A 16,527-nucleotide genomic window follows, 5' to 3' on the forward strand; every position below is an offset into this window, starting at 1 on the left:
TCACTCGATGGAAAAACCACAGACAGCTGTCTGAATGCCATCTCAAAGCCATCCTGTGAGACCAAAACGGAGGTGGTTTTGTCTCGCTCCACTTTGATGTCCCTCACAGTTTCTGAAAAAATTTTGATCAAGCAAAGCAGCAGTCTCTGAGCCATTCCTAAACAATGAAAAAAACGACGAGAGGGGTGGACCACTCCTCACTCAAAGCCTGCTCACAGGCGAATGACGCAACCGACAGGTGTGAAAAAACTCACGCATGCGCACGAAGGTTCAAGCTTGGCTGACGCAATCACACGTGATTCAAATCCAATTGTTTTTTGAAAAAAATAATATATTTGTGTATTAAGAGCTGACGTAACGTGGATTTCTCCATTGTGAGATCAATAAAGTCTTATCTTATCTTAAATATAAGCACTGAAACTCTCAAATGGATTCTCATCGCACTGCAACAAACCTGAGAGGAATCTCACCAGATCCAGTCTGTGAACTACGGAGGGGTGACACTGGGGTAGACTTTATTTCAGAGTGTGTTGAGCTCCACTTATCTGTCAGAATGTTGTAAGTAGATAAAGTCAGTGATAAATCCCAACAGACACTGTGGAGGTTTTGATTCACTGTGGGGGCAGTAAAAATCCTATCAGACTAGTTTTCAAGCACTTTCCCTTAATTCAGAATGTGGAGGACTGCTTATTTTGGGGTTCGCTTTGGAGCAAAAACTGTCACCTGTGCGCTTGTCTGTTTTGAGTGAATGTGAATTGTTTTCCCACAGCGCACCTGTTCTGTCAGCACTGAACTTTCTCGTGCTTCCAGTCTTGCAGAGAGCAGAGGGAACGCCCATGAGGTCTGACCAAATCCAAGCTTCTGACACGTATCAGGAATAACAACACGACAGCCAGCAGCTGAGACTGTGCAGCTTTTCATCATGAGTGGGAAAATGCACTATCAAGGTAAGACTTTTAAAGACTTTTCATAATTCAGCATGATTTCAAACATTTCAGAGAGTGGCAGTGAAGTCTGTACATAGAATACATTTGAAAATTTGACATCGATTTTAGTGTCAAAATAATTCCAAGTTGTTTCAATTCAGAGGGCTGGCTTTAATTTAAAGGTATCATGCCACTTAAGATTTAAGTCATAAAAAGAATTTTCTTTGGCACCACTATAATTTTATTCCTTAGCATTTAGATAAAGGATTCAAAATATGATATTTTATATTTTACAAAATTCATGCTGTCCGCAATTTAGAAGCAATTTAGAATATCAACACCTGAGAGGGAGAATCTCAAGGGATCACATGCTATGACCTACATTTGTTAGATTTGGAAGTGATTTACAAGAAATCTTATCGATGTTAACGCAAGATGAGTCACAACTAATTACAAAATCTCATGAATGCTCACGGGCGCTTCCTGCTGTAGTTAGTCTGTATGAATTAAGGAAAAGACAATCCTCACTATAGCATTTCCCCCCAGATAAATATGTCCTCTTCATTAAAATGAGCTATAATTTTGCAACATATTACAAAACTAAACCTACATTATAATGCTTGGATTTCGGTACAAACTAAAATTTCTCAGTTTTGTGAAATTTGAAAGGACCTATGGCTTTAACCTCAAGCGGTCAAGCTCCTGCTAGCATTTATATTAGGATGCGAAGCTTTCTAATTTGCTTCAGATGAGCCAGGCCTTGGTTCCTGTGAAGACAGTGAGGTTTGGGGATCTTCATTAAAATACTCAAGCTATTTAAAACTTGTGCATCTTCGAAGAAGCGTGAACATTGGCATATTCCCAAAAAAGCTTAAGCATCTTAAAATAATAATAATAAATAAAATAGCAGCTTAAAAATAGCATCTACGTGCTGGATGATTCAAGTGACAGGAAAAGTTTGCATTTCATAACCGGCTCCACTTGTTTGTTTGAGAAATTGGTTCATTTGGCTTTCAAATCAATTCACACACACACACACACACACACACACACACACACACACACACACACACAAACTCATCTTCAACTGCTGAGTCCAAGCAAGGGTCGCGGGGGGCTGGAGCCTATCCCAGCAGTCATAGAGTGCGAGGCGGGGTACACCCAGTACAGGACGCCAGTCTGTCACAGGGCCACAAACAGACAAACAAACACATTCACACCCACTCGCACACCTACGGACAATTTAAAGATTCCAATCCATGTAACCTGCATGTCTTTGGATGTGGGAGGAAACCGGAGCACCCGGAGGAAACCCATGCAAACACAGGGAGAACATGCAAACTCCACACAGAAAGGCCACAGGTGGGAATTGAACCCATGACCTTCTCGCTGTGAGGCAACAGTGCTAACCACTAAGCCACCGTGGTGCCCAAATCAATTCAGTGGTCATTTAAATAGATGAGAATGATGCAAAGATGTTCTAATGGGGTGTGAGTTGAACAATTGGATGAAAACTGTATCAAGTATTTAGTAAAAAACACACAAACTAGCTAAGCTAACATGAAGAACCATTGTAACCACTGGATTAGCTATCTAACATTTGGTACTGAATTAGAATTATTGGGAACTCTGTGTTATCCAGCGACCTGTCGATCCGGCCTAAAGTAGCCAGTAATGGGTTATTTTGTGCAACAGCAGGGTTCAGTGTTCAGGGATCTCTCTAGCCCTCACCATAGAACACATGATGAGGTGAGCAGAGTTTGCTAATTGCCATGGTGGAATAAATAAAATAACCTTTAAAATTTTTGTGATACAACCTGCAAAAACTGTGATTTCTGCTGTTTTCTGATGAGTGGTAAAGGGCTGTTTGCACTGCAATTCAACTCTTTTCAAAGGAATTCCACACAGCATGCTGGAGCCTTCTCTATTAAAGCTGGCTTAGCCTCAGATGTGGCTGCCTGACAAAAAAAAAAAATCAATCAATCAATCATTATATACATCAGAATGCATTTGTCTGACTAGCCAAGTGTGAAGCGGCTGGGATGAGGATCAGCACCTCTAAATCTAAGGCCATGGTTCTCAGCAGGAAACCGATGGATTGCCTACTCCGGGTAGGGAATACGGCCTTGCTCCAAGTGAAGGAGTTCAAGTACCTCAGGATCTTGTTCACGAGTGAGGGGACGATGGAGCATGAGATTGGCCGGAGAATCGGCGCAGCAGGGGCGGTATTGCATTCGCTCTACTGTACTGTTGTGACGAAACGGGAGCTGACTCAAAAGGCGAAGCTCTCAATCTACTGGTCAATCTTCATTCCTACTCTCACCTATGGTCATGAGTGTTGGGTCATGACCGAAAGAACTAGATTGTGGGTACAAGCGGCCGAAATAGGCTTCCTCAGGAGGGTGGCTGATGTCTCCTTTAGATATAGGGTGAGAAGTTCGGTCACGCGTAGGGAGCTCGGAGTGGAGTCGCTGCTCCTTCGCATTGAAAGGAGCCAGTTGAGATGGTTCAGGCATCTGGTAAGGATGCCTCCTGGGCATTCCAGACACGTCCATCTGGGAGGAGACCCCGGGCAAGACCCAGGACTGGGTGGAGAGATTATATCTCCACACTGGGCTGGGAACGCCTCAGGATCCCTCAGTCAGAGGTGGTCAATGTGGCATGGGAAAGGGAAGTCTGGGGTCCGCTGCTGTAGCTGTTGCCCCCGCGACCCGAACCCGGAAAAGTGGTTGAAAATGAGATGAGAATGCATTTGTCTGACTATATGTGGTCCTGCAATAGACTGGTGTCTTGTCCAGGGTGTACCCTGCCTATCCCAGCAGTCATAGGTTATGAGGCAGGGTACACCCTGTGATAGAATGGTGCCCATCCAGGGTAGACTCTAGACAGGACATCCTATAGAATAGAATAGAATAGAATAGAGCTTTTATTGTCTTTGTACATATACACATACACACAACGCATTTAACCCATCTTAATTACAGTTAGACACAATCCAACCACAAGGAGCAGTGGGTAGCTACAGTCTGGCACCCGGGGACCAACTACAGAGGCAGAGAGGCTGCCTTGTTCAGGGGCAGAGAAAGGAGTACACCCTAAATAAGCATGTTTTTGACTGTGGGAGGAAAATGGAGTGCCCGGAGGAAACCAACGCAGACAAGGGGAGAACATGCAAACTCCCCACAGAAGGGAAGGGAAGCGATCCCACAACCTTCTTGTTGTGAGGCCTTAGTGATAACCACTAAGACACCGTGCTGCCACATGACTGGTGAGATAGGCTCCAGTCCCCCATGATCCTTAACTCAATACTTCCAACTCACAGTCGGGAAGTATTGAGGTATGGTCTGAAGAGGGACGGACAGCAGTCTCAGGGTAGTCTACATAGCTGGTCCCATTTGCTCAGCTTTCCTGAGTGTGTTGCACAGTTCAAAACACTCTCGGTGCCATCGAGATGGGACACCCATCTGATGGTGATCTATGTGCAGTTTGTGCGCCATCTGATCGCAATCTACATATTCTGACAGCGTCATAACAGCATTTGAAACGATCTGATCACGGTTGTTTGAACTCTGAGATGGATAGGTCACAGCAAAGACTGCAAGCATGTCCTGCTTGTGCCACGCAGTGGACCCCGATCACAGAGAACAAAGGAAATGTTGATATGTAATAACATGTATGTGGCACAGATTCATCACGTGCAGTGGATGTGAAAAGTGTGCAATCAAACTGAAAGCCATTATGAACACACACACACACACACACTGAGCGATAATTTCATCATTTCAGCACCCTTTCTGAGCACGCACAAGCACGTGAAGTCAGTGAGTGCTCGGAAGGAGAGGATGAGCGAAGATGTGATTGCATGGGAGTGAGCGAGGGAACGCACCGATGCCAGACTGGACACATATGGCGAGAGTCTGGTCCATTCGTTGGTTGTACTCCGATGTCCAGTACCGGCAGGGTCTGTGCAAAGGGAGGACACAGTGCTGCCTCCCACTCCGGTCCAGTGTTTGCCATTCAGACATTTGGGCATTGGGCAGAGTTCAGTGCCTTTTATGACCGTCTGACAATATTCTATGTCATCTAACTGTTGTCTAAATATGCTTTGGATGCAATCGTGCAGGTGTGGATGAGGTAGTCTGGACAGGATCCGCCCACAGTCTACACGCCTCTTTCCCTCCTGACTGCATCCGGATTATGGCCATTTTTGCCATGGTTCCTGCACATTCTTACTATGTGTGACGGAGGTCTAAGATCTATATTGATTCTAAACTGACCACATTGTTGGTCAGAAGCTTTTTAGCACGAAGAGTGCTATGTGGGTGGTCACTCACTGATGTCTCATGAGAAAGGTGGGAAAAAGGGAATAGCATCACAGGGAGAGACTCAGATACACTAAATGTGGGACATGCAGCTTGTGTGGCAATGAAAACAAGGAACAGAAAAGCTCAAGTTAAAACACACACAACAAATGTAGGGAGTGTTGCTTCATGTACTTCACACCTGCTGCCTGGAACTCACTACAGAGAACTTTGAACTTGGAACTAACTTCTCTTGGAACATTTAAAAACATTATGAGGGACATAGTATCTGCCTCATATCGTTCTTGTTCTTGCTTATGAAAGCCTCATATTAACCCAATGATGTGACCAGATTGTATTTGTCTGTTTTATTGTTGTCTGATTCTGTGTTCTCCTCTTGAAACGTAATGTTTTTAAGGTGCTTTCTTGGCCAGGCTTCCCTTGGAAAAGAGATCTTTGTGTCTCAATGGGATCGACCTGATTAAAAAAATGTTTTAATTAATTTAATAAAATTCCCTGCACTGGACACCATTATGCCATCACAACTTTACATAGAAAATAGTTGTTGGTTGCAATATTAATATTTGAAGTGCCATTTCTAGGATCCTTAAAGAGGCATTTTACTTGTCGTATGTAAATTGTTGACTCACTAAAATATGATGTAGTGAAGAACATTTGAAATAAGTTTAAATTGTAGCTATGGTTCTTGAATTACTTTGTATAGAAATAAAAATGACATTATAAATGTTTTTACCCATTGTGTATATAAATGTATGTACACAAGTACAGACTGATGGAAACCTGACTGAAAGTAACTGGACAAGCAAACAGGACAAGCAAGTTTTTGCAGCCCAAATGATCCATTGTGTAAGAATGTGTGTGCTTGGCTGTGATTGTGTATGACGTAAATCAAGTGTATCAAGTGTGAGTCATGTGTTGAGGTTTATTTTGAAGCAGAAACATCCATTGTAGATACTGGAGATATGCAGCACTAGTAAAAGATTTTTACCTCCACCCAGCTTTGTTGGCGGAGGTTCTGTTTTAACCTGTTTGTTAGTCTCCTTGTGAACCACCTGCACAATTTTTAATATATCATTATGAAATTTTTACACAGGATTCATATCCTGATAGGCAAGAACTGATTAAATTTTCAAGGTCATAGGTGAAAGGTCAAAGTCAGGAAAAAATGTTGGGAAAATTGGAAAAAAAAAAATCCTCATTCTTTAACATCGAATGAATTTTCAAAAATTCAGAGCTCTGTCAAAAAAGATTACATTTCTTTCATATTTGAGTGTCATGTAGAATGGTGTCCTTTATGGACTGACAACGTTTGATCCGGATCTGATCTGAGATTTAATGCGAAATGTACACCAAATAGGCTTTTCGATATTAAATTCAAACATCCACAAAATCCACAATCTGCATCAGATCCGGCTCAAACTTCATCAGGCAATAGCGAGTGCCAGTCTGTACCTCACTTTCAAATATGAGAGTGATTGGGACATGTTTGATAGCGATATTTTATATATATATATATATATATATATATATATATATATATATATATATATATAATGGGGTTTTCAATGTTAAATTTAAATGGACACAAAATCTGTAATCTGGATCAGATCTGGGTCAAGTTTTGTCAGTTGATAAAGAATACCATCCTACATAATGCTCTCAAATGTGATCTTTTTTGACAGAGGTATGAATTTCAGAAAATTTGTTCAGTGTTAAAGATAGGGATATTTCCAGTTTTCCAAGATTTTTGCTGGCTTTGATCATTGGCCTATGGCCTTAAAAATTACTCACTTTTTGCCTATCAGGATATGAATCTTCAGTAACAAAATCATAATGATATATGAAAAACTGTGGGCTTCAGGCTGTTCACTAACAGACAAACAAACGGGCAAAAACATAACCTCCTCAAACTTCATTGGTGGAGGTAATAAACCTCCTCTGCCTTTCATTATGCTGGCTAATGTTCAATTTTTGGACAAGTTACATGAATTGCGGAAATGGATTAAACATCAGTGAGACATTGGGAGCTGCTGTATTTTGGCATTGACAAAGAAATTGGTGGGGCCCAACATGCTTCCTGTGCCACAGCAAGGGTTCTCCATCTATGTTCATGACAGAACGAAGGACTCAGTCCAGAGCAGGGTGTCTGTACTTTACATTAACTCTTTGTGGATCACCAATGTCAATGTTATCAATGCACTGCTCCCCAGCTCTGAAGTGACTGACCTACAAAATTAGGTCCTTCTACCTCCCCAGAGAGTTGAGCTTGGTCCTCCTCACAACTTTATATCCCACCACAAGCTTAAAAATCTTCAGCACTGGATGAGTTGTATCAGACTGTAAATGTTCTGGAAAACTCACACCCATATTATGCACCCTTTGTTTTTTGAGGCTTCAAGAGAACCAACATAATAAAGGAACATGGAAAACACAAACAACATATCACTTTGTTGTTGCTGAGGCAAAAACATGGGCAAGGGGAAAGTTTGGAGAGACCATGGAGAATGAGCTTCAGTCAGCCTCAAAGCACTTTGCAAACTTTGAGATGACTCATGAAAGGGAGGCCATTCTTTGCCCAAGATATTATCAGCAAGGGTGGAGAGCTACTTACCTGGACTGTGGTTATCTTGAATATCAGTGGAAAGATCACTTGAAGGATCTGTTCAACCCTGCTGACATGTCATCCTCAGAAGAGTCAGGGCTGGAAGACTCATGCAGAGAGCTGGTGCCATTTCCCTGTTGGAAATTTTTGAGGTAGTCAATGAACTCCGCAGTGGCAAGTCACAAAGGAGTGGACGAGATGCACCCTATGATGCTGAAGTCTCAGGATGTTGTTGGGTTGCCATGGCTGACATGCCTATGCAGTGTAGCATGTGTGTGACGGAGGCAAGCCAATGTGCTGTGCATATGTAGTCAGAAAACCTCACTTCCCAATGCCAGAAAGATGTCAAGGAGCTTGTGAACAAGTTTTTAACCACCATGTTTGAGAATCTCAGGCAGGATGCCATCTATACCCGGAGCTTTTCCAGATGTCAGTTGTTGGATAGCATTATTCACTTCCTGTAAGCCAGGTGCAATGGCTAGTTTTTTGTTTTTGGCCTCTGAGGATACATTCAATGACATTTCCATTAATGATAGGACTATTGTTGAATAGATTCTCAAAAGGTTGTATGCAACAACAGAGAACATCGTTTCTATCTGCACTGTTTTACTATCAGATGAAAGCACTGGAGATATCCTACTTTTCTTAGTAACAAACACTGCATTCAGGCCATCATAAAGGGCTTTTGTGTCCTTCCTGTCAACACCTGTTTCTAATTCAGCTGTTTTTTGATGCCCACAGGATTCCTTCATTGACCTCAGAGGACCGTACCTGCTGCTTACATTGATTACATTGTACACTTTGTTTTTCATGAGTGAATTTTTGTCTCCACTCGTCACTTTGTGCACAAATATATTGTGATGAAATGCACAACCCAGTCTCACAGGTTTTTGTCGTGCTCCCATCACGAAATGAGACAAAATTTTTGTGATGTTTTTTTAATCTTACTATTATTAACCCTACCCCTCACCCTGACCAAAACCTTACCCTATCCCATCCCCTAGCCATAACCATAAATGTAACCATAACCTAACCCTAACCCTTCCCTTAACCATAACCCCCCGACCCCCCGCATCACTTTTAATTTTGTAGACCCATCACGGTATGTATTAGAATAAATCTGTGCTCCTATTATGAAAATGTTGCACTTTTGGGGACAATATTGCGAACCAATAGATTAATGTATATTTCATGATGCCGAATCATGACATGATATATGGTAGCAAATGCATCATCAATAAGCTGCTGGTTTTCTGTATTATTTTCATCAAATCAGTCCAGGTGCTTCCTCAAAGGGAGTCCTACGAGTTCAAGTGAGGATGAAATAGTAACATCTCAGAAAATTTTCCATGAGGTCTCTTTCTGAACAAGCTTTTTGTATTATAGACTGAAAAACATTTTGCTACCTAATGAGGCATGATCAGAAAAAAGTCAGAGGAATGAAAGGACTGCGTGTTGCGAATGTCCCTTTGATGGTGTGTAAGGGAGATGACACAGTCAATCATTCCTTCTCTACAAGAGTCAAGACAGAAGTCAGACTACCAGAGCAAGAATTTTAGCTGAGGAAGCTTCTGCGATTTGAAGCGAAACGTCCTCGTGTCAAGCAACCCAGTCCAGTCGAAGATTCAAGCTTCTCTACTATTCCTTGGATCTAAAGTATATGCAGATGGTTTTACAATTTTCAGGCTGTTGGTAAAAGGTATTTGTAATGCAAAGATCAAATTATTCACAAAAGAATAATTCATAATCCACTGACGTTCATAGAGCCAATGCCATGGGAACCAAGGACTCTGGGTCATGATTGCTCACACAAGTATTAAGGTGTCCCATGATGACAAGTTTGTCCTTGCATGTTACTATTAGACAATCGCCTGCTGCATGTTCACATGATCTGACGGCCCATTTCACTTGGAACAGCCTGCCAATGTGCGCGCCATGTGCTCACTCACTGCATCCCCTCGCAACAGTGATTTTTTTTTTTTTTATGTATTTCCACGTGAGGACAGCAAGCAGACAGGCGTGCGTCACAGTAGACAGTTGTAAGGCCATGTCCGTCAAAACACAGTACATGTTCCCCAGCCCATGTTGTTGGTGACCACACCCCCTGTCAGTTCAGCGCACACAACAAGAAGTCACTCTCTGTTTGTTAATGTGATCTTTTTTTAGTTATTTGTTATGTAACTGGGTATGTAGCTAGTACTTATTAATATACCTGTCCTGGCTGTGGTGTCTGTGTTTTTAATGTGACACGTCGTGTGCACTGAGCTGTGAGGAGGGAGCTCGCTGTGCTGTGTGCGCTCTGACGTGCCCGGCCGCTCCCCATCTATCAGCATTGTATGCAAGTGTGCCCCCACCAGCACGCCACATGTGTTGCAGAGGGGGGAAGGGGGGGCGCGAAATACACACATGGCAAATGTGTTGTGGGGGCAGGGACCGGGGTGAACACAACACACGCGTGATACACATGTATGACACGTGTGTTACTTTGCTACACGCCACACTCATGGGGACACAGACAAATTTCACATCCAGCTCAACTGTGATCGTCTGCTCACTATTTTCGTGCTGATAGCGCGAATGGCCACTCATTTTCTAAGTGTCCAGGGAGTGGTGTTGGATGTTCATGTGTGTCACCTGGAATTTGGCCAACACCTGCTGCAAGAGGGATTGAACAGGCTCTCACAGGGCACTCTCTGTCTTTCGGCCACAGGTGTGTGCAAATAGTTGTAGTGACAGGTGCATGAGGCGTTAAAGGCAGCTCTAATTTTTCATGAATGGCATGCAATTCCTCCTTTGTGCGCTTTTCGGCTTCAGTCATGTTATGTGTGAAGGGGCCCTTAAAGAACCATGCACACAAGACAGCAGAGATCCAGTTTGGACACCAACCTTTTCCCAGAGCCCATGAGCATAGCAGTGTTCACGTTTTGCATGTAGGGGTGACTTATCAGGGAAATGCTGTATGTTGCATAATTGTGCCTTGAACACAAGCTATATAGGTGGAGGCAGTGGCTAAGCAGTTAAGAGAACCCCTGCCCATTCTCCATGTCGTATGAAGGGTATAAAAATTTGTAAAAAAACAATATGCAGATCCACCTTGGCTCTGCAGTGGCGGCCCTAAGTGAAAATAAGGAAGACGCTAAGGAATTTACTTTTATATGTATATGATGTCTAAATAGATCCTTGTCATTTCATTGGTACATTGCACCTCCCATGGCATGAACCATTCTCACTTCATCATGATTCCTCACTATAAGTGATGCAGCTTATGTGCGTTTTTCTTCCATCTGTTTTGCTCTATTGTACATCCCCATTCCCTTTTTTTATAAAAAATGCTTTCATGAAAAAAGAAGCTAAATCCAGACGCATTCGGATCCTACTTCACTGGGCTGCAGTAGCCTGTGAATGGCAATTGCGAGGGAAATTGCTTGATTTCATGTGACGTTTGCTGGATAGCACTTGTCCCTCGCTTCACTGGCAGGGCGCAGAAAGCATCACACCTGGATCTTGAACTGTTCTAAGTCGGCGAGGTGAAAAAGGTCCTCCCAGTATGCTCCCAGAGCCTTTGCTGGTGTTATGCGATCTTCTGAATGCACTCTCTGGGACTCCTAACATGAGTTCCAGAGAGTGTATGTGTGTGTGTGTGTGTGGGGGGGGGTGAGCAGGAGCAGCACACAGCACTGTGTCAGTTTTAATCTTTTTTTTTTAAATCTTGAGCATGCTGGACATGTGGTGAGAGTTCTCTGCTGTTCCTTCTGTGAGGGTGACACACGCACAGTCAGGGAGGAAATATGACATCATGTTTTCATTAAACAGCACACTCCTTTCAAATCCAGCTCTCCCACAGCACAAATATGTCTCTTTAAACCAGGAAAATCTTTCTGCTAAATGCCGTGCTATGAAAATGGATTAGAGATTAGATTAGATTAGATAGAACTTTATAAATCCCTTGGGCAGACTCCTTCAGGGAAACTGAGGTTCCAGCTGTATAGGACAGTAGCGCACGGGGTAAGAGCACACAGAGCATCCAAAGTAGAAGTAAGAAACAATTTGCAAAAAGTAAATACAAATATAAATACCAGAACAACTGTCTTACTGGCTACAACTGCTCCTCTACTTCCCATCCCCTGTCTTCCTGTTACTTCTCCTCTGGTGGCCTGAGTGACAAAGGAGTTTTTCAGTCTATTGGTCCTGCACTTGGGGAGGAGCAGTATGTGGCTGAAGAGGCTCCTCTGATTGCTGATAATGGTGTGCAGAGGGTGACTGGCATTGTCAATAATATCCAGCAGTTTGTCCAGTGTTCTCTTCTCTGCCACCATCACCAGAGAGTCCAGCTTCATGCTAGCCACAGTGCTGGCCCGCCTGATCAGTTCCTGATCAGTCAAAGCCAAAATGCAGGCAGACAGACCAAAGGACACAGCAGGAGGACTTCTCGGAGACCCAGAGTGTAAAAAAAACAAGGAAACAGCAAAATGGACTTACAATGTTATTGCAGAATAAACCAAATCAAATCAAGGGACACATACCTGAGAAGAACTGCTGCACATCGCTGTGTCATGGAGAAGAGTCTGGTCCAGCCTGTGGATGACCACCACACATGGATCTCAGATCTGTGAACAAAAGGATCATATATGCGGGGGATTGTATACTGGACATTCACAGGAGGACAGCAGGGACATCATTCTGCAAGTCGGTGAGTGTGCTATACATTCTAGTCCCCCCATCTGTGGAATTAGGCTAGACATTATTTTTTATTATTATTTGTTATTATTTTATTATTTATTTTGTCATTACTGGGTACAGTCGGGTGGAATTTACACAGTCTATTTACATGAATAATAGCAGGAAAATAAGAGCTGCACATTTTGTGTGCAAGCGTGTCACCATTTCAGCTGCAAGTGGCCACTTCAGTGAAATACCAACTGCAAAACTGTTGCTTGCGCCTGTGTTTGGTTGTTAATTCATGTCTCCAACTGCTCTCCGACAGTCCCGCCCAGTGAGATACTACCCTAAGTGTTCGTGAGGATATCTTTAGCACTGTCAGATGAAGAATTAGACAACTTTGTTCACTGAACTGAAAAAAAAAAAAACAGATATGTGCTTACACACAGTGTGCAAAGCTTCTCAGCCGTGCAAATACACCCAGCGATGTGTCGCCAAGCTGCCTGACAGATGGAGTGCCCTCCAATTCCTCCTCCAAGAAGAAACACCTGTCGAATTTTAAGTAAAATATTACGTAGAATATACAAATAATGAATGTTTATAAGTTCAATGGTACATTCCAGCTTTCACCAAATTAAATATTTGTTCCACTGAAATAATGGAAAAACATTCATTATTTGTTTTATATAACGGCAAAAATAGATCCTTGTCATTTGATATTTTATTAATTTATAAACAACAGAAAAGGGACTTACATTTTGGTGTTCATCACTGGTGCTTAACAGTCCAACATGAACTTTAAATAGGAGTCCAAAATTGTTCTCAGTAGTCCATGATGCTGTCCACTGACTTTGTGTACAGACTGCCGTCTGCTTTCCTCACTCCATCGAAAATTCGTGTCAGAAATTTGTTGTCCATGTTTTCATCCTAACTTCATCCAAAGAGCTCTTCAAGCCTTCAGGCAACTTACGGCATAGTGGATTTGTTTTTTGTGGGGTTTTTGTGTGTGTGTGTGTGTGTGTGTGTGTGTGTGTGTGTGTGTGTGTGTGTGTGTGTGTGTGTGTGTGTGTGTGTGTGTGTGTGTGTGTGTGTGTGTGTGTGTGTGTGTGTTAAAAGAATTAGCAGCGTCAATTAGTTCCTTCAAATCGTTGTCCGCCAGCATAACAAAATCTGCCATTTTTAGCTAAATGTCACCCCCGGTAGTGTGAGCATGCGTGGTGATCGGGGTGGATAATAGTACATTTTATATAGCACCAAAATTGCACGCTAAAAAAGGTCAGTGAAATACAATGGAAAATGGTACAACTAATCCATGTCACGTGACATACTTTTTCTGCCAGGTAACTCAGCCATTATATAAAAAAACAAATAATGAATATTTTCCATTTGTGTATTGGAAAGAATACTTTCATTCAGTGAAATATGAAATGCAGCACTACGGCTTTGTGGTTACCACTGTTGACTCCCAGCAAGAAGGTCATGGGATCAATGCAAACCTGGTCCTTTTTGTGTGAAATATACATATTCTCCCCGTGTTTGCATGGGTTCCCTCTTGGTGCTTCCGGCTCCTCACATGTCCAAAGACATGCAGGTTAGGTGAAGTGGAAACTTTAAATTGACCGTCGATGTGAATGTTTCGGTCCAGATGTGGTCCTGTGATAGACTGGCAAGCTGTTTACCACTTCTTGCCCAATGACTGCTGGGATAGGCTGCAGCTCCCCGAGTCACAGGGGGAGCTGAGTCACAGCTCATATGTTTGCTCATAAACACCAAGTAATTAGAATAATTGGGTATAGAAAAGGAATGAGAGATGACACATACCATTCAACTCACCATTGTCAACTCAAATATTCTTACTATTTTCAATTTTTAATTTCAATTTCTTTTCATTCATATAGCGCCAAATCACAACACAAGGCGCTTCACACAAGTAAGGTCAAACCTTACTAACCCCCAGAGCTGCAGTGGTAAGGAAAAACTCCCTCTAGGGAAGAAACCTCAAGCAGGCCAGACTCAAAGGGGTGACTCTCTGCTTGGGCCATGCTGCAGACATAAATTACAGAATTGACAAAACGAATATACAGGAAATGTTGTTGGTGCACAGGACAGGAGGGTCTCCAGCACAAATACCATACCCATCTCTGGATGGACCTGCACTTTAAACAGAGAGAAAAAACAGAATCAGGCATCAGAAAGACAAGAAATACAGTATAATTTGTCAGCATTAAACAACAAGAAAAACAGGAAATACTAAGATGATCGCCGGCCACTAGCCCTAAGCTTCACGGAAAGACCCAGAATTTAGGTAAAGTTGAGGCAGCGGCACGCTCTGTTTCCTAATAAAATTAATTAAAAGAGTAAAAAGCGTAGAACTATACTATGCCAGTATGCTAGCCTTATGAAAGGGAAAATACATGCATCTTAAGTCTGGACTTGAAAGTCTCCACAGAATCTGGCTGTTTTATTGACGCGGGGAGATCATTCCACAGAACAGGGGCACGATAAGAGAAAGCTCTGCGACCCGCAGACTTCTTATTCACCCTAGGGACACAAAGTAGTCCTGCACCCTGAGACAGCAAAGCCCAGGCAGGTACGTAAGGTTTAATTAGGTCAGCTAGGTAGGGTCCGTGAACAATTTTACAGACTAGTAGCAGAACTTTAAAATCTGATCTCACTGGGACAGGAAGCCAGTGAAGGGATGCCAAAATGAGTGTAATGTGATCAAACTTTCTGCTACATGTCAAAAGTCTGGCTGCAGCATTTTGAACCAGTGGGAGAGCCCTAATGCTGGACTGCGGTAAACCAGAAAATAAAACATTGCAATAGTCCAATCTAGAAGAGATAAACACATGAATCAGGGTCTCAGCATCAGCCATAGACAGGATGGGACAAATCTTCACTATATTTCACAGGTGGAAGAAAGCAGTCCTCGTAATATTTCTAATATGGAGGTCAATGGACAATGTAGGATCAAAAATTACCCCAATGTTCCTCACTTTGTCAGTGTGATGTATGACACATGAGCCTAGGCTAAGCGTTAACTGGTCAAATTGATGCCGATGTCTCACTGGACCAAGAACAATCATTTCAGTCTTATCAGTGTTTAAAAGTAGGAAGTATCTAGACATCCAACTTCTCACTGATGCAAGGCAATCTTCTATGGATTTTATGTGAATGAGATTACCAGCAGTTATCGGCATGTATAACTGAGCATCATCAGCATAGCAGTGAAAGGTAATCCCAAAACTACTGCACTTAGGAACATTTATTAGTACAACCCCAATTCCAATTAAGTTGGGACATTGTGTAAAATGTAAATAAAAACAGAATACAATGATTTGCAAATCCTCTTCTACCTATATTCAATTGAATACACCACAAAGACAAGATATTTAATGTTCAAACTGATAAACTTTATTGTTTTTGTGCAAATATTTGTTCTTTTGAAATGGATGCCTGCAACACATTTCAAAAAAGCTGTGACAGTGGTATGTTTATCACTGTGTTACATCACCTTTCCTTCTAACAACACTCAATAAGTGTTTGGGAACTGAGAATACTAATTGTTGAAGCTTGGTAGGTGGAATTCTTTCCCATTCTTGCTGGATGTACGACTTCAATTGTTCAACAGTCCGGGGTCTCTATTGTCGTATTTTGCGCTTCACAATGTGCCGCACATTTTCAATGGGCGATGGGTCTGGACTGTAAACAGGCCAGTTTAGTACCCGAACTCTTTTACTATGCTGTTGTAACAAGTGCAGAATGTGGCTTGGCATTGTCTTGCTGAAATAAGCAGGGATGTCCCTGAAAAAGACATTGCATGGATGGCAGCATGTGTTGCTCCAAAACTTGGATGTACCTTTCAGCATTGATGGTGCCATCACAGATGTGTAAGTTACCCATGTCATGGGCACTAACACACCCCCATACCATCACAGATGCTGCCTTTTGAACTTTGCAACAATCTGGGTGGTCTTTTCCCTCTTTTGTCTGAAGGACACGACATCCATGATTTCCA

The 16,527-nt window shown here is 42.4% G+C and overlaps 1 protein-coding gene across 2 annotated transcripts in view; it reads left to right on the forward strand.

Annotated features, from left to right (window-relative positions):
• The first annotated feature begins 826 nt into the window (after window positions 1-826).
• The window catches only part of zgc:194443 (uncharacterized protein LOC100170776 homolog), a 28,329-nt gene continuing 12,628 nt past the window's right edge, over window positions 827-16,527 (forward strand). The window contains exon 1 of one of the 2 annotated variants that reach the window (XM_034159717.1): window positions 827-947. In XM_034159717.1, the coding sequence (XP_034015608.1) occupies window positions 923-947 (25 nt within the window). In that variant the 5' untranslated portion in view covers window positions 827-922. The remainder of the gene's footprint in view (window positions 948-16,527) is intronic. The other variant, XM_034159718.1, reaches the window with a different exon arrangement.

The sequence above is a fragment of the Thalassophryne amazonica genome, chromosome 19 (genome assembly GCF_902500255.1).
Source record: "Thalassophryne amazonica chromosome 19, fThaAma1.1, whole genome shotgun sequence".
In the NCBI taxonomy this organism is placed as follows: domain Eukaryota; kingdom Metazoa; phylum Chordata; class Actinopteri; order Batrachoidiformes; family Batrachoididae; genus Thalassophryne; species Thalassophryne amazonica.